The 19,811-nt window shown below is 35.6% G+C and overlaps 1 protein-coding gene across 2 annotated transcripts in view; it reads right to left on the bottom strand.

Annotated features, from left to right (window-relative positions):
* Positions 1–19,811, bottom strand: part of ATAD2B (ATPase family AAA domain containing 2B) — a 162,654-nt gene that overhangs the window by 76,782 nt on the left and 66,061 nt on the right. For both annotated transcript variants that reach the window (XM_027033279.2, XM_027033280.2), the window contains exons 13-14: positions 17,248–17,336; positions 2,754–2,913 (exon numbers count right to left, since the gene is read on the bottom strand). In XM_027033279.2, coding sequence (XP_026889080.1) covers positions 2,754–2,913; positions 17,248–17,336 — 249 coding nt within the window. The remainder of the gene's footprint in view (positions 1–2,753; positions 2,914–17,247; positions 17,337–19,811) is intronic.

The raw sequence follows: 19,811 nt of genomic DNA, 5'->3' as shown, positions 1-19,811 counted from the left end.
TTAAAAAGCATCACTGCTTCAAGAAGATATGTGTTATTTTTTGCTAATAAAGGGTTAACAAAATTAGTAAAATTTGGAAGAACCAGAGCTTACTTTTACTTTTTTTTTTTTTTTATAATAGTTGGTCAAACAACAGGAGTCATGATATTCCACCGCTCAAACTACAGGACTAACATGAGACATTGACTGGTTATTGCTTTAAATTAATGGCCAAATGGAACCTTAACACTCCTCTCAATCCTTCCCTAAGCCATTCATTAGGCCTATCTCCTAGCAGACTAGTTCAGTTTCTCTATCTGCACACTCAGCTTCTCATTCAGACCTTGCTTGCTAAGTCACTAAGAAAACTGAAGCAGTCAAAAGAGAAGTTCCAAAGACTCTCCACAGCAACTGGGTCCACCTGTCAGCATATGTACCCATAATATTCTGTCTTCTCCCTAGTATCACAGACGAACTATCCAAATCCTATCTAAAGTCATTCTCACCACTCATATAGTAAATACTATCCCCCCCTCTTGCCTATTAAGGACACACTATGGTAATTCTTTCTCAATTTCATCACCAAAATTTCCTTCTCTACTGAATAACTGTCTCAGCTTTTTTAAGAACATAGGTTCTCTTGCCTCCAATTCCCTCAACATCTATCACCTTACCTCAATCCTTTGTGTCCTTGTGCAGCAAAACTCTTTGAAAAACTTACCTTCATTAACTGTCTCCAGTTCCTCCCCTCCTGTTCTCTCTTAAGCTAACCATACTCCAGACAAGCTTTTTTGCACCCACCACTAAATCAACTTGCTCCCATCAGGTTCACCAATGACCAGCATAATGATAAATACAATGGCCAATTTTCTGTCCTCACCTGAGTTAATTTAGCAACATCTGACAAAGTTAGTCATATACTCATTGTTACACTTCTTCACTTGGCTTCCAGAATCCACTTACATAGTTTTCCTCTTACCTTACTGACTGTTCCCTAGGACAGAGGATTTGATAATCTCATCTAATCTTGATAATCTCATGACTTTATTATCTAAGCAAAAAAAAAAAAGCTAGTTCAGGCCTTTTCCATAGACACAGACCAAGAAAAATGATCTTAGGTTTAGGTCTCAAAGCAGTTTCCTTGAAACGTAGACAGTTAAAATAACATGGAAAACTATGTTGAGATCCATGCCGTACAATATGGTAAGCCACTAACCACACAATGCTATTTTATTTAAATATTTAAAGAAAATTTAAAATCAGTTCCTTAGTCACACAAGTGACATTTAAAAAGCTCAATAGCCACATGTGGCTAGTGGCTACCATACTGGACACTGCTTAATGGACAATGCAAATACAGAACATTTCAATCATTAGAGAAAATTCAATTGGACAGTGCTGTTTTAGACCTTGTTTATTGTTTTTGTGTGGATTGTACATGAATTGTGAGGATTGTGAACGGCATACATGACTGAGGTCCACATGACTAGGGTGATATAGAAGATAATCATTTAATTCAGATAATGGCTTTCCTGTGCCAAAATGAACACAGACTGTGTCTCTTAAAACTAAACACACTCTCCACGTATGCTAGAGCCTAAAAGATGTGCTTGGACTGAAGTTGTCCCAAACAAAGATAACTGGTGCTTCCCCATGCTGAAATAGACTGTTCCCACTTCTACCCTTGTCCCCACAACAAAGCACACCTCTACACATTGATACAGTCCTGGAAGCTGCATTTGGGTAATGAAAATGCTGTATATTCTATGTTTCCTATCCTGACAAAGTCAGGTAAATTCAGTACCAAAGTAAAGCCTCGAAGTTAGATAGTCCAAAACTGAGACAACTACAAATGTGGATGTGTAGACTGATTTCAAACTGAAGTATTAACTGTCCTACACAGCAGCAACATTGCCTTCATTTCCCCATAATCTTCTACACTGTCCTACTAATCACAGCATTTCACATCTATGTGTGTAAACCAGGCATTTTACATGGAGATCTAAATCAAAGCTATGCAACAATTACAAATGTGCATGTGTGTATATTATATATTCATAAATAGCATCTTCTTTCCTTAGGTTATATTTGTATGGATATGTTATAAATGTTTTACTTATGCTTAAAATGTTAAATTACATAGAAAATATTGTTAAATATAGTATCTTCTCTACATATATCTCTCCCTCTCAAACTTGAGATCCTCGTGAAAAGACAAGTCAATGAATAAACTGGTCCAAACCAAGAATAATAAAAATATCAAGCAGAATTAGGGGAAAAACTTGTATAATATATTAACATTTTACACAATGACTATACATTGTGTAATTATACATTCTTTTTAAAAAAATACACTGTAATGAATAATTTTTGCTGCTCTAAATTAAATATGATGTTATGGTCATTTCTATGAAAATTTGCACATTGGGTTCTTATTTATAAGCTCACTAATATTCTAAAAACATTATTTTTATGGGAACAAAGCTATTTTGGCTAAGTGGAGACATATAACCTGCCATCCAAGATAATTACTACAATCTGGTGAACTAAAGTAAGCATTTTAGTAACCCAATCAAGAGTTTTCCTGAATAATTATTAATAGAAATAGACTAAATTATTTAATAATCACAAGCTTTTTCTGAGAATTAACCTAAGATATTTCATAAGCACAAAATTTTAGAAATGAAAATTCATAAAATATCACTCTCACAGTACATACATGGTTGATACATGGATCACAAATAAATCTTAACACACTGAAAACAAAAACTTACCTTTTGATCAGGCAGGTTGAAAAGGAATTCTCGGTCAAAACGACCCGGTCTCCTGAGAGCAGGATCTATAGAATCAAGTCTGTTTGTAGCACCAATAACAACAATTTCACCCCTGTTATCTAATCCATCCATAAGAGCAAGGAGGGTTGATACTATAGAGCTGTAACAAAAGTTTCAGACAAATGATAAATTAAAAAAAGGAAAGAAAAAAACTGTAAAAACTGCTGCTTATACTACACTTTATCAGTCTTAAATGCTAATAAAATTATAGCATGAATAAATCTTAATGCAAAATAATGTACAGAAATTATTTTTAAAAGTATTCAAACAATTCATTAATAGACACATAAAGCAAACAAAGAACAATAAAAGAGATAAGGATTCCATCAGAATTAATAATTTTTCTGCTTCAAAGGGCACTATCAAGAAAACTGAAAAGGCAACCTAAAGAATGGGAGAAAATTTTTGCAAATTATATACTTGATAAGGGTCTAAGGTCCAGAATATACAAAGAACAATTACAACTCAACAATAAAAAGAAAATTAACCCATCTTAAAAATAGTTAAAAGAGGGGTGCCTGCGTGGCAGTCAGTTAAGCATCTGACTCTTGATCTCGGCTCAGGTCATGATCTCACAGTTCGTGAGTTCAGGTTCCGCATCAGGCTCTGCATTGATGTTGCAGAGCCTGCTCTCATTTCTGTCTCTGCTTCTCTCTGACCTTCCCCCACTTGTGCTCTCAATCTCTCTCTCTCTCTCTCTCAAAATAAATAAACTTTAAAAAAACTTTTTTTTAAGTCAAAAGATTTAAATAGACATTTCTCCACAGAAGATATACAAAGGGCCCATCATTGGGGACATGCAAATCAAAACCAAATGAGGTACCACTTTGAACCCCCCAGCATGATTATAATAAAAAAGACAGATAATAGTAAATGTTGGCAAGGATGGGGAGAAATTGGAACATTCACACAGTGCTTGATGGAAATGTAAAATGGTGTGCCTCCTTTGAAAAGTCTGACAGTTCCCTCAACTATTAAACATAGAGTGATCATATGATCCAGCAATGTCTAAAAAAAACTTGTACAAAAATGTTCACAGCAGTATTCATAATAACTAAGAGGCAGAAATAACTCAAATGCCCATCAACAGATAAATAAATGTGGTGTATCAATACAATAGAATTTGTCAATAAAAACAAATGAAGGACTGATAGATGCTATGATACAGATGAACCTTGACAACACTGAGTTAACTGAAAACAGCCAGTCACAAAAGTCCCCATATTGTATGATTCCATTTATATGAAATATCCAATAGGCAAATCTACAGAAATACAAAGTATATTAGTGGTTGCTTAGAGTTTAGTGGGGGATGAAGAGGAGATTGGACAGTTATGGGTAAAGATTAAAAGGTTTCTTTCTTTCTGGGAAGATGAAAATGTTCTAAAATTAGTTACGGTGACAGTTACACAACTCTAGAAATATATTGAAAGCTACTGAACGTGGTTTAAGTGACTGGACTGTATGATATATGAACACTATCTCAATAAAGCTGTTTTTAAAAAGAAATACAGGGGTGCCTGGTTGGCTCAGTTAGTAGAGGATGTGACTCTTCATCTTAGGGGTCATGAGTTTGAGCCCTAAAATGGGTATAGAGATTACTAAAAATTAGTTAATTAAAATAAATATAAAAATCTCAAAAAAAATCTAAAAGTCTGTTTTAATATATAGCAATCTGAAGGGAGGGGTCATATCTGACAATTTATATGATGTTTAGAGTTCCTATAGAATTACATGTGCATTAGAGGTGCCTGGGTGGCTCAGTCAGTTAAGTGTCTGACTTCTGCTCAGGTCATGATCTTGCAGTTCATGGGTTCGAGCCTCGGGTTGGGCTCTGTGCTGACAGCTCAGAGCAAACAGCTCGGATTCTGTGTGTGTGTGTCTCTCTCTCTCTCTTTCTCTCCCTCTCCCTCTCTCTCTCTCTCTCTCTCGCCCCTCCCTTGCTTGTGCTCTCTCTCCCTCAAAAATAAATGAATTAACATTAAAAAGAAAGAATTACACGTGCATTACTATTATCCTTTCAGACAATTTCTTTACAATGGCAACGATTTTAACTAAGTTCAACTCAAAATAATCTTGTGCATATTTTAGAGTAGTTTTTGAAACTATGACTTAAACATTTCTGAATAAGTTTGTTACATGTCTAATTATAACAAAAATCAGTTCTAGTAACAAAGGTCTTCCTAGTGTTTCCCAACTGTTCTCATTTATATCCTTTACTCTTACTGCTAATACCTGCCAGAAATAACTTCTCCAATATGCTCAACATGTTAAAGAAATCATTCTCACCCCCAAATAAACTGTTCTAAATGTTTCTCAAAACTATAAATGGAACCAAAATGCTAGAGATCCAGTGTACATGCATATAGAGAATTTGTGCTTGTTCTTTTCTTTTTTTTCTTTTTTTAATGTTTATTTATTTTTCAGAGAGAGACAGAGCCTGAACAAGAGAGGGGCAGAAAGGGAGGGAGACACAGACTCCGAAGCAGGCTCAAGGCTCTGGGCTGTCAGCACAGAGCCCGATGTGGGACTCGAACTCACAAACCCTGAGATTATGACCTGAGCTGAAGTCAGACACTTAACCTACTGAGCCACCCAGGGGCCCCTAGACTGGATAATTCTTTATTCTGAAAGAATGCCCTGTGCATTATGCAATGTTTAACAGCATCCCTGGTCTCCACCCACTATCCAGTCTTGACAATAAGACCTACCCAGGCACCCTGTGCTTGTTCTTTTCTAATTAAATAAGAGAAAATTAATGACCTAAGTGTTTCACTTCAGATATAAAGAGTGCAATAAGCATCCTGAAGCCTAAGTTCATATTTATTACCTCAAATTTTTCCTTAGCACATTCCAATCACAGATAGGCATGTCAAGTGTTTAAGATTTATCAACATTTTTAAGTGTTTTCTACACGGATTTTCAGAAGACAAAGTCTTAAACATGGCCAGAAACAGAATTATAACTTAGCTTAGATTCTACCAACAGTTGTCTTCTTTAAAAAAAAAAAAAATTAAATGACCAGCCCTTGGATCAAAATCCTCTAGTAACCCCTATTACGTTCAAAATAAAGTCCAAACTACTTTATACTATATTTGAGGCCTACCTGCCAGCCCTAACCCTTCTCCTACATTATCTTCTAAAAGCATTTGTGTAATTTAAATATGGATCTAAATAAAATGAACTGGAATTGTTTTGTATGGTATGAAGAGGGATCCAATTTTTTCACCAGATACCCAATTCTCCCAACATTATTTATTGAAAAGGTCATCCTTTCCCAATAGTATTGCACTGTCTCTTTTATTATAAATCAAGCATCTATATATGTGTAGATTTATATATGGCTCTGGCTCTTTTCCATCAGTCTATTTTATCAAGACTTCTACCAACATCAAATCATCTTAATCCTAAAAGGCCTTAATAACCAGTAGAGCAAATACTCCCACCTTGTTCTTCCACAAAAGTCTTCACTATTCTTAGTCCTTTTTATTTCCATACAAATTCCAGAATCATTTTGTCAAGTTCCGCCCCAAAAAAGTTGATTCTGAACAGGATTATACTGAATCTATTGATAAATATGGAAGAACAAACAACTTTTAAATATCCAGTCTTCCAACTTATGTAATGGTATTTCTCTCTATTTATTTTATTTTCCTTTAATGTTTCTGAACCAAGTTTTATTCTTCCCCCCAAAACTATACATGGAACTTAATTTATTCCCGGTATCTTCTATTCTAAGTGAGTTTATAAATAGTAATTTTGCATTTTTATACAGAAAACTGGTACACAGAAAAACAAAATTCTCTATAATGATTGGTTTAACGTTGCAAGATGCTCATTACTATACTTAAGAAGTTATCTAGGGGTGCCTGGGTGGCTCAGTCAGTTAAGCGTCTGACTTCAGCTTGGATCATGATCTCATGGTCCGTGACTTCAAGTCCCACATTGGGCTCTGTGCTAACAGCTCAGAACCTGGAGCCTGCTTCGGATTCTGCGTCTCCCTCTCTCTCTGCCCGTCCCCCACTCATGCTGTCTCTCTCTGTCTCTCAAAAATGAATAAAAGTTTAAAAATTTTTTTAAAAAAGAAGTTATCTAGAGACAGCTTTGGAATTTCCACATGCGTAATTATATCACCTACAATGACAACACTATTGTTTACTCCTCTTCAATACACACACCTTTGTATTGTTTTTTCTTGCCAGACTACACTAACTGGGATCTATGTACACTGTTCATCAGAATTGTTCACTGCAGCCATGCTTATAATACCTCATATTAAAAGTTTTCATCTTTCAACATTAAGTATGTTTGTTATAGGTTCTTATAGATACCTTATATTCTTCATTCTCTAAGATGAATGATCTTATCAAAAATAAATATTAAATTTCATCCATTTCCTACACATCTATTGAGATGACCATATGATTTTTCACTAATATGATAATGTGATTAATTTACCTTAATTGATTTCTCTCATGTTAAACAAACCTTGTACATGTTAAATACAATCAATTTGGTCATGATGTATTATTATCCTTCTTAAAGCTTCCTAGAAGTCACGTTACTATTTTCTTTAGGAGTTTTATATCCATGTTCACAAGTGAAACTGGGTTCCAATTAACTTTCTCATACTATTCTACATAAGTTTTTCTTTTTAATTAAGTCTTTTGAAGATATATTTGACATACAATACACTGAACATACTTAAAGTATACAATTGGGTAAGTTTTGAAGTAAATACACACTTGTGAAACTACCATCACTCTCAAAATAAGTAATCTACCCATTATGCTCTTCCTCATGTCCCTTTGTAATCCATCCCTACAGCCCTTCCTTGACTTCTATCCAATACCCAGGCAACAACTGATCTGTGTTCTTACTTACAGATTAGCTTGCATTCTCTAAAATTTTATATGTATGGGATCGCACACTAAATACTTTTTTTTCCGGATTCTTTCACTGAGCATAATTATTTTGAGATTCACCATACTGTTGGTTTACTAATAGTTTCTTCCTTTTTATGGCTAAGCAATATTCCATTATATGGATGTGCCAACATTTGTTTACTGAGTCACATGTTGATGGCCATGTGGATTGTTCCTAATTTGGGACTATTATCAAAACAGCTATGAACATTCATAAACAAGTCATGAAGATTTTCCCATAGGTTTGTTCCTAAAAGTTTTACACATTTACCTCTTAAGTTCATGCCTTTATCCTCTTAACCTTTAATGCTTAAAGAATCTGACACATCACATTTTGCATTCCTAATATTGCGTATCAAGGTCTCCTTTTTGTCCTGACCAATCATGCCAGAGGTTTGTTAATTTTATTAGTTTTTACAAAGAAGCAACTTTTGATTTGTTGATATCTATACGTCTTTGTTTCAAGTTCATATTGTTTGCTATTTTTTGTTTACTAGTAACACTGAATTAGAGTAACAGCTCTTAACAGCAAACAAAATTCTCTTATATCTTTTTGTTATTTGTTTCTTATATTCTGTATATCACTAAACTTTGAAAGTTAGTTATGATTTAAGACACAATATATGATCAATTTTTATAAATCCTGTGTATGTTTGAAAACAGTGTTCATTCTATATTTGTCTCAGGTAAGTATCCCCACTAGATAATAAAATAAGGTTGTTCAAATAATCTATAGGGCATTGACATATTTTTTTTTCCTCATTTGGTCTTTTAACTACTCAGAGGCACATATCTCTCACAATGACTGTCAATTGGACTCTGCAGATCTGTCAATTTTTGTTTTATACAATTTGGAAACACAGTCATTAGGGAATTACAAATTCTAAATTGTTACTAAATGACTATTATGGACATTTTATATGAATAAAACCATATAACATGTAACCTCTTATGTATGAATTACTTCACTTAGCATTAAGTGTTTGAGGTTCATTCATGTTACATCTACCTATACAGGATACACCCATTCCTCTTCAAAGTGGAATAATATTCCATTGTATGGATATAACACGTTTTATATATCCATCCAGCAGTTGATGGACATACGGGTTATTTCCATGTTTTGGCTATTATGAATAACACTGCTATGAATATTCATAACTGAGGTTTTGCATGCCTTTCCCCACAATTTTACTTGGAATCTTTCTATATCTTTTTTTACACATAGATATGTCTCTTATAAACAAAATGTCATCAAATTTTGGTCTTCCCCAGTCTGACAAATTTGTCTTTTATAATGAACATTTAGGGCACCTGGGCAGCTCAGTCAGTTAAGCGTCCGACTTCAGCTCAGGTCACGATCTCACAGTTCATGGGTTCAAGTCCTGCATCGGGCTCTGCACTGACAGCTCAGAGCCTAGAGCCTGCTTCAGATTCTGTGTCTTCTTCTTCTCTCTGCCCCTTCCCCACACTCTGTCTCTCTCTCAAAAATAAATAAACATTTAAAAAAAAATGTTTAATAATATAAAGAACATTTAGTCCCTTTACATTTCACGTCATTTTTTATATAATTGGGTTTAAACCTACAATTACATGTTGTGCTGTTTCTCACACTAGTTCTATGATTCCCCTCGCCTTCTTCATTCCATCTGGATTGATATTTTTGTTATTCTATTCCCCCTTACTAACAGTTTAGAAATTATGTTTCTATTAGTAATTACTCTAGAACTTAAAACCTGCATACTTGGATCTCAAAGGTTCCCCTTCCAAGTTTGATGGATGAAGACTTTGCCAGATGATCCCTTACTCTACTTCAGAAAATAACTATAAAACCTGTACATAGTAATACATAAACATATACTTGAAGGAACTGGTGAGTAAACAGAGATACAGAGGCTCTGTTGGAAGTTCATGGTCACTTGGAGAAAAGGAGAACATACAGAGAGCAAGCTCCCCCCTCTCTCTGGCTTTCAGCACAGGGCTAAGTATAGTGAGGCAGGTGAGGAAGATGATGTAGGGAAACCCCTTAGCTTTCCAACCTGAGAGTTCAGAAAAGAGTGTGGGAGATCCCACAAGAGCAAGAGCAGGTGAAGACATCTCCAAACTCTATTTGCCCACATCTCTAAATGACCCCTAACAAACAAAGGCAGAGGGCAAAGAAACCAGCCACAGATAAAACATTTGAAAGGAGGCCAAAGCTGCCAGCTCTGTAGTTCAAGCCTAAAACAGAAAATCATCTATAAAACAAAGGAAATATTATGCATAAAAGGAAAATAATAAAATCCAAAGCCTTCATAAACTAACATTAATAATATCCAGGATGCAATCCAAATTGCCCAACAAATGAAGAACCAATGAGAAAAGAAAATCAAGCAGGCCTAACAGTGAGATGAAACCAGATGCTGAAGAAGCTAACACAAAAGGATTTTAAAGCAACGATCACTAACCTCGATGAAGTAAAACAAAATATGTTTAAATGCGTGAAAATCATACTAGAAAAATATAAATAATGAAAAATAATTAAATGTAAGTTCTACAATTGAAAAATAATTTCTGAAAAAAAAAATGTGTTGGCTGGACGAAACAGCAAAATGGACATGACAAAGGAAAAAGTAATGACTGACTGAAGAGAGATGAATAAAAATTACACAAGATGAAGGGACAAAAAGATTGAAAAAAAGACAAATTAGCAGACACATGATAACCACAAATAAGAGTAAACACAAAGCCCATACTGAGAGGCATAACACCACTAAGCTGTTAAAAACCGAAGCTATAGAGCAAATATTCAAAGCAGCAAGAGAAAAACCACATATTATAAAGCACAGGAAGAATGATCCAACTAATGGCTTTCTACTTCTAGGCTGTAATGTAGGGGACATAGAATCCTGGTGGGAATCAGCTGACTGACTCAGTAAGTAGAAGAGACAAAGCTGAGATTCCAAGGACCCCAAGAGGACTTAGAGTTCACCAAAAAGAGTACCAGAGAAGAAACCACTGCACAGAAAGAAAACTTAAGAAATAGCCACAGGGCCTCTCCAGACTTCAGCTAAATATTGCACGCATGTGAAGAAATCACTCACAGCTTCGGGAAAAAACAGTATTTTTCCCGACTAGAAGTAACAGTATTTTATACTCACAAAGAACCAGGAGTATTGCCAGTTCCCAGAAGCCAGATTGGTAAACCTCATGATTCACAGGTCATTGTGTGTAATACACACAAGGACCCTCCTTCATTAGTGGGGAATAGTTAGCTACACTGAAGACTCCTCCAGATCCACATAACAACTCTTAAAAGCACGATTCAAAAGAATCAAACTGTTTTCAAGTAAGTTAACGGTGTCCCCTCAAAAAACTCAAGAATATTTATTTATAATATCCTACCTAGGACTCAACAAGGCAAAATTTATGTCTGGCATCCAATAAAATTGCCAGAAAATACAGTGTATAATAAAAATTAATCAAATAAAATCAACCCCAAACTAAGATGTTAGAATTGGCAGATAAGGACATTAAAGTAGTCATTATAAAGACATTCCAAATGTTGAAAAGTTTCTTATATTTTTCTACAGAAGATACAAAACAGACCCACACAGAACCTGTAGAGATCAAAATAAAAATATGTAAGATGAAAAATATAATGCACCAGACAAAGAACAGATTAAACACTTTAAAAAATTAGTTGACTAAAAGAGCAAAGCAACTTCCCAAAATGAAACACTGAAGAGATAGTTTAAAGCACACTTAGGGGTGCTTGGCCGGCTCAGTAGGTAAAGCATGCGACTCTTGATCTCAGGATTGTTGAGATGGAGCCCCATGTTGGGAGTGGTGATTAGTTAAAAAATAAAATTTTTTTTAAAAAGTCAAAATTAACTTATCATCAGTGAACTGTGAGACAAGATCAAGCAACTTATAACTGGAGGACCACAAGGACAGGAAAGACAAAAACAAGGGAGACAGATAAATATTTTAAGAAATAATGGCCAAAAACATTAAAACTATGATGAAAACTAGAAGCTCACATATGTCAGGAGCTCAATTCAAGAATGAGAAAAAAAATAAATGGAGAAAACGCTACCAAGTAATATCATTAAACAAACTGCACAAAACAAGCAATAAAGCAGAAAACAACCATTAAAAGCAGTTAGAGGAAAAAGATACACAGCCCAGCAATTCCACTCCTAGGTATCTACCCAAAAGAGATGAAAATATATGTGAACACAAAGACTTACATATGAATGTTCACAGCAGCATTATTCATAACAGCCCAAATTGGAAACAATCTAAATACATATCTAATGTGTGCCTTATCCATACAATGGGTACTACTCAGCAAAAAAAAGGAAAAAAACAGCAACACATGGCAAATCATGGATGCTCCACTAAACCATCATACTCACTGAAAGAAACGAGACATAAGAGACCACATACTGTGTGATCCCATTCACATGAAATGTTCACAAGAGGCAATTTTATAGAGACAGAGATTAGATTACTGGTTGGCTGGAGGGGAAAACAAGGATTTACTACAAATGGACATGGTGGATCTTACAGAGGGAAGAAAAATGTTCTAAAATTGCTTTATTCTAATGTTGTACCACTTGGTATAGTTATTTTTAAAATCATTTTAAATGATGCATTTTAGGGGTGCCTGAGAGGCTCAGTTAAGCATCCAACTGACTCTTGATTTCAGCTCAGGTCATGATCTTGTGGTCATGGGATCGAGCCCCACATATCGCTCCATGCTGAGCATGGGGCCTGCTTAGGATTCTCCCGCCCCTCTCTCTCTGCCCCTCCCCTTCTCGTGCTCTCTCCCTCTCTCAAAATAAATGAACTTAAAAAGCCGCTTTAAAAAATCACTGCATTTTATACTTGAAATGAAATATATAAAAAATGTAATATATATGTAAAAAATGTAATATATATATATATACACACATATATATATAATATATATGTATATATATTATATATAAAATATATAAAACTGTTATGGGGCACCTGGCTGGCTCAGTCAGTAGTGAGCGACTCTTGATCTCAGGGTTGTGAGTTCAAGCCCCATCCTGGATGTGGAGATTACTTAAAAAAGAAGTCTTAAAAAAAACTGTTACAGTTTTATTGATAAACTAAATATTGATATTTATATATCAGTGAACTGATATGTAAAATAAAACTAAATAGAACTGCTTTCTTAAAAAAAGTTAACTTTTTCAGACATGGAAAAGGTGAAACAATTTATGTCCTGCAGACCTACTCTGTAAGAAACAGAGACAGGGGCACCTGGGTGGCTCAGTTGGTTAAGCGTCCAACTTCATCTCAGGTCATGACCTCATGGCTTGTGAGTTCAGTTCAAGCCCCACACCGGGCTCTGTGTTGACAGCTCACAGCCTGGTGCCTGCTTCTGAGATTTTGTGTCACCCTCTCTCTCTGTCCCCCCACCCCCCGCTCATACTCTCTCTCAAAAATCAATTAACATGTAAAAATTTTTAAAAAAACTGCCTGGGTGGCTCAGTCGGTTAAGTGGCCGACTTCAGCTCAGGTCATGATCTCGCGGTCTGTGAGTTCGAGCCCCACGTTGGGCTCTGTGCTGACAACTCAGAGCCTGGAGCCTGTTTCAGATTCTGTGTCTCCTTCTCTCTGACCCTCCCCCATTCATGCTCTGTCTCTCTCTGTCTCAAAAACAGATAAACGTTAAAAAAAATTTTTTTTAATGTAGGCAGAAAGAATTATAACACATGGAAACAGAGATAGCTACAAAACAAGGAACATCAGGAAGGTAACTACATCAATGAATCTTTAAGGATGATGATGGTTATTAGGATTATTATTTAAATCTCTTCAAAAGGATGTGTAGTGGGAAAAAAAGTATGACAGCAATAGCACAGGAAAGCAGAAATGCAAGCATACTATTTTAAGGTCTTCTACCATATGTGAAATGGCATGTTGTCACTTGAAGGTAGATGATGACAAAGTAAAGACATATACTGTAAACCTTAAAGTCACCATGAAAATAATAAAATGTAACAAGCTAACAAAAGAAGTAAAATGGAAGCATAAAAAAAATATTCAGGGGTGCCTTGGTGGCTCAGTCGGTTAAGCACCCGATACTTGATTTTGGCTTGGGTCTTGATCTCACAGTTCGTGGGATTGAGCCTCTGGCTCTGAGCTGACAGCACAGAGCATACCTGGGATTCTCTCTCTCCTCAATCTCTGCCCCTCCGCCACTCACAAGCACACGCACTCTCTCAAAATAAATAAACGTTAAAAAAAATATTCAATTAATTGAAGGAAGAAAGAACAAAAAGGAAAAAACAGAACAAAGAACAGATGGACAAATAGCTAACAATCATCAAGATGATAAATTTAACTTTATCAATAGTCATATGGGGGTGCCTGGGTGGCTCAGTCGGTAAGCATCCAACTTCGGCCTGGTCATGATCCCACAGTTCATGGGTTCAAGCCCCGCATCAGGCTCTGTGCTGACAGCTCAGAGCCTGAAGGCTGCTTCAGATTCTGTGTCTCCTTCTCTCTCTGCCCCTTCCCCACTCATGCTCTGTCTCTCAAATATAAATAAACGTTAAACAAAAAAAATTTTTTGAATAGTTATATGAAATGTAAAAAGCCTGTTTTGGAGGAAGTGAGCATATTCATTACCTGGATTATAGTTACAGTTTCATAGATATATACATATGTTAAAATATGTCAAATGTACTCTTTACACTGCATAAACATTTTGTATGTCAATTATATCTCAATAAAACAGCTTTTAAAAAATCAACAGTGGAGGCACCTCGGTGGCTCAGTCAGTTAAGTATCTGACTCTTGGTTTCAGCTCAGGTCATGATCTCATGGTTTCGTGAGCTCGGACCCTGCATAGGGCTCTGTGCTGATGGTGTGGAGCCTGCTTGGGATTCTCTCTCTCCGTCCCTCTCTGCCCCTCCCCTGCTCACATTCTGTCTCTCAAAATAAACTTAAAAATTATAATAAAAAAACTGAAAATCAACAGGAAAATAAAAAGGAGATTCTAAAATATATTCAAAAAATTCTTTTTAAAAAGGCAAGAAAGGAGGAGTGCCTGGGTGGCTCAATCAGTTAAGCATCAGACTTCAGTTCAAGTCATAATCTCACGGTTCGTGGGTTCAAAACCCACATCGGGCTCTGTGCTGATAGCTCAGAGCCTGAAGCCTGCTTCGGATTCTGTGTCTCCATCTCTCTGCCCCTGCCCCACTCGCTCGCTGTCTCTCTCAAATATAAATAAACATTAAAAAAAAATTTTTAAGGCAAGAAAGGAGAAATAGAAAAGGAAAACAACAGACACAAATAGAAAACAAGGTTGTCCTCCAATCCGAACAGGTAATTACAGAAACATTTACAGACTATATCATCAAAATAAATCAAGAGAGTGTCAGATTACAGAAACACCCAACTACACATTATCTATTTAAAAAACACTGTAAATATAAAGACACAGAAAAGTTTATAGTAAATTAATAGAAGAAATGTCCTGAACAAAAAGCATGAGAAGTCTACACTGAACATAGATGAAAACAGATTTAAAAATGAAAAGTTGGGCAACTGAGTAGCTCAGTCGGTGAAGCATCTGACTCTTGATTTTAGCTCAGGTCACAATCTCATGATTTGTGGGTTCAAGCCCTGTGTGAAGCTCTGTACTGATAGCACGGAGCCTGCTTGGGATTCTCTCTCTCTCCCTCTCTCTGCCCCTCATGAGCGCTCTCTCTCTCTCTCTCTCTCTCTCAAAAATAAATAAATCAACAAATAAGAATAATTAGACCAAAAAAAATTCAGTAAAAAAAATTTATCACAATAAACTTAAATTAGAAAGAAATAATAAGATAATCAAGAAAAAACCTACAATTTGTAAACTAAACACACTACTAATCATTGTGTCAGAAAAAATGACATTAGAAATTATTTTGAAGTATATGACAGTGAATATACAAGAGATCAAAAAATGTGGGATGCAGCTAAACAGTGTTTAAAAGAAAACTTACAATTTTCAATGCCTATATTAGAAAAGAATTAGTTTCAATCAAAAAAACTCTAAGCTTCCATTTTAATAATCTGGGGAAAAAATAAAATCAAACCCAAAACAAACAAAACAAAACCCAAGAAAAGTCATGAAGGAATCTTAAGTGCATATTGCTAAGTGAAAGAAGCTAATCTGGAAAAGATTATATACTGTATGACTCCTACTATATAGCATTCTAGAAAAGGCAAAACTATAAATAAAGACAGTTAAAAAAAAAAAGTCTATGTTACCAAGGGCAAGGGGAGGTGAGTGGTAGAACATACATATATAGGATTTTTAGGGCCATGAAAATACTCTGTATGACATGATAATGATGTATACATGTCACTATACTTTTGTTCAAATTCATAAAATGTGCAATACCAACGGTGAACCCTAAGGTAAATCTATGGGTTTTGTTTATGATGTGTTACTGTATGTTCCTCAATTGTAACAAATGTACCCACTAGTGAAAGATGTTAATAATAAGGGAAGCTATGGGGTGGCTGGGTGGCTCCTTGGTTAAGTGTCCAACTCTAGATTTCACCTCAGGTCATGGGCTCTCAGTTTGGGAGATCAAGCCACAGGTCAGGATGCTTGAGATTCTCTCTCTCTCTCCCCCTCCCCCACTCCCTTGCACACCTGTGTTCTGTCTGTCTCTCTCACTTTCTCTCTCTCTCTTTCTCTCAAAATAAATCCACTAGAATGGATAAAGTTAACAAGAACAGCAAAACCAAATGTTGGCAAGGATGAGGAGCAACCCAAGTTCTCATACATTACAGGTAAGAACATAAAATATAACAAACTTGGAAAACCATGCCAATTTAAACATACACTTACCATAGGACCCAGCCATTCCTCTCTCAGGTATTTACTCAACAGAAATCATAACAAATGTGCACACGAAAATGTGTATGCAAATGTTCATAGTAGCATTATCATAACAGCCAAAAACAGAAGTGAACTAAATCTCCCTCAGATGGATTAACAAATAAATAAATTGTGGTACATATACATACTTTCCCTCCCTCCCTCACTTAGTTCCTCCCTCCCTTCCTAACTAAGGATGACTACTCAGAAATGGAAAAGAACAAAATATTAGTATACATGACACAGATTAAAATTTCAAGATTAGGCAACTTTTTCTATAAAAGGCATGAAACTAAATGTATGTAAACTTTGCAAGCCATACAATCTTTCTCTCACAACTACTCATTCAATTCTTCTCTTGTAGCACAGAAGTAGCCATGTGAAAGGTACAAGCATGGTTATGTTCCAATAAAACTTTACAGAAACAGGCAAAAGGCTAGAAGTGGCCCACAGGTTACAGTTTGCTCACCCTTGAGCTAAGTCAAAGGAGTCTTCCTCAAGGACACAGTTCACATTTTTGTAAGCCTCCTAGCACTTATCCAAAGGCTAAAGCTAACTACTGTGTCAGTGACTGAAAAGAATCCAACATAATCTGATTAAGAAAAATTACCTATGGATCTGATCTTGTCTGCTGGAGCGAACTGGAGCTAATCCATCTATTTCATCAAAAAATATTATAGAAGGTCTCATCAAATATGCCTAGTATAAAAAGAAAACAAGTGTTATTTATAGTTCTCATTTTTTACATTTAAGTATTGTATTTTCTTAATAGATAAGCAAATGCTACAACATGCAGTAATTAAGAAAGAATAAAAATGAAAACTCCTTACCACCCAGTCTCCAACCACAAGGCCTCTCCCAGTAGACAACTACTGTTCCCAGTTTGTTTACCCTTCTGTGTGTGTCATTTATATATGTACACAAATATTTTAAACATACTATTTTATTTAATGCATTTTAAACAAAGTATTCACATTGCTTTACCAAATAACACAGTCTATTTTATGTAACTATATATATTTTCATTATTTTTTTTATTTGAGAGAGAGAGAAAGAGAGCGTGGACATGTGGGAGAGGGGCAGAGAGGGGCAGAAAGGGGGAGAGGGAGAGGACAAATCTCAAGCAAGCTCCATACTCAGTACAGAGCTTGACTCAGGGCTGGAGCCCAAGACCCTGGGATCACGACCTGAGACCAAGTCAAGAGTTGGATGCTCAACAGACTGAACCACCCAGACACCCCTGAGCAATATATTTTAATTAGCTTCCATATAAGTGCACAATGATCTGCCTCATTCTTTATTAACAGCTACAAAATGCCCCACTGTATGGTGTGCCATAATTAAACTAGTCTCCTATGTGTGGACATGTAGGCTATTTTGTTTTATTTTTAAGTTTTTAATTATTTATTTTTGAGAGAGAGAGTAAGCATAAGCAGGAAAGGGGCAGAGAGAGACAGAGACAGAGAGAGAGAGAGAGAGAGAGAGAGAGAGAGAGAGAGCGCGCGTGCCAAGCAGGCTCTGCACTGACAGTGCAGATGTGGGGCTGATACAAGGCTCAAACTCATGAACCATGAGATCATGACCTGAGCAGCAATCAAGAGTTGGATGCTTAACCTACTGAGCCACCCAGGTGGCCCTAGGCTATTTTCAATCTTTTCCTATTATCAATAATGCCTGAATAAACATTTGGCCTTTTATATAAATATAGACATAAACACATAAATATAATAAATTCTAAAAGTGGTTCAAAAGGCAAACGTCATTTCTAATATAGTTAGTTATTTTCAAATTGCCTTCCACTGATCACCACCAATATTTAAGAATCCTCACCAAAAATGTATTATCAAACTTGATTTTTTTAGAATAAAAAATATCTCAGTTCATTTTGATTTTTATTTCTACTCTCAATAAAAATGAGCACTTTCATATCTCTAAGAGCCATTTGTACTGCTTTTTTTAATGAAAGTTCTGGTCAGATCTTTGCCAATTTTTCTATTGGATCATTGTTCTTTTGCTTACTGATTTCTAGGAGCCATTCATTTTAAAAATTAAGACTTCTCTCTGTGAAAGGAAATGCAAATATTTTTCTGCAAGGGGTACCATTTATCTTTTGGTTTTGCTTATGATATTTTGTTGCAATGCAGAATCTAAAAATAAAATGTATATAGGGAATCTGTTCTTTGATAGTTAAAACTCTCCCTACTCTGATATTAGGAACAAATCATGAGTTTTCTTCCATTACTTTCACAGTTGTCATTTTTCACTTAAATCTTAAATGTAGCAGCAACCTAATTTGATTTAATATAAATATTAGATTACAAATGTTAAGTCTTTATATTGTATAATTTACTCATATACAGTTTATGTATGTTTCCAAGTTACTTACAGCAAATTCTTAGTTCACAGGAAGGACAACCTTCTAAAAACCAGATACAAATTTCACATCTCTCCCTGGTTGATATGCATTAAACCTCCAGTGTTTTCTAATAATTTAAAATGAAGGGCATTTCAATCACAAAACAGGTTTTAGGAGAAAAAAGTTTGTAAAACCAGAATTATATACTGAGAGAAAAAGAATATGGGAACCCGCTGGCTCAGTCGGTAGAAGATGCGACTTTTGGGTCTCTGGGTTGTGAGTTCAAGCCCCACACTGGGTAAATCGATCACTTAAATAAATAAATAAGTGTATTTGAAGCGAGAGAAAGAACAAAGATTTGATCAGCACTTTTATATACATGAAACACACAGCTGTTTTTCAGAACTACAGCCTCGCAGAATTACAATATCAAAGTACAGTATATCTTGTGCCCTTCACTGTGACAAGCACTTTATGTACTTCTTTTCTGTGAAATCGCACAGTAGTCCAGTGAGATTAGTATTTTTTCCTCTGTTTTATAAAAGAGGCAACTAAAATCAGATGTTTTCATTTATTTCAAGTTGCATACTAAATATAAAGTCAGACCTTAGTCATTTTTCTGACACCTAAGACCAAACAAACTCTTGGCCAATATATAATACCGCCATCATTTCATTTAGTGCATAGATCACGTCAATGTAGGAATGTGGACTCTTTCAATTAAAAAGACAATAATGAAGGGCACTTGGGTGGTTCAGCTGGTTAAGCATCCAACTTCGGCTCAGGTCATGATCTCATGGTTTGTGAGTTTGAGCCCC

This window comes from Acinonyx jubatus, chromosome A3, assembly GCF_027475565.1.
Source record: "Acinonyx jubatus isolate Ajub_Pintada_27869175 chromosome A3, VMU_Ajub_asm_v1.0, whole genome shotgun sequence".
Taxonomy (NCBI): Eukaryota; Metazoa; Chordata; class Mammalia; order Carnivora; family Felidae; genus Acinonyx; species Acinonyx jubatus.
This window is presented reverse-complemented; position numbering and strand designations above follow the sequence as displayed.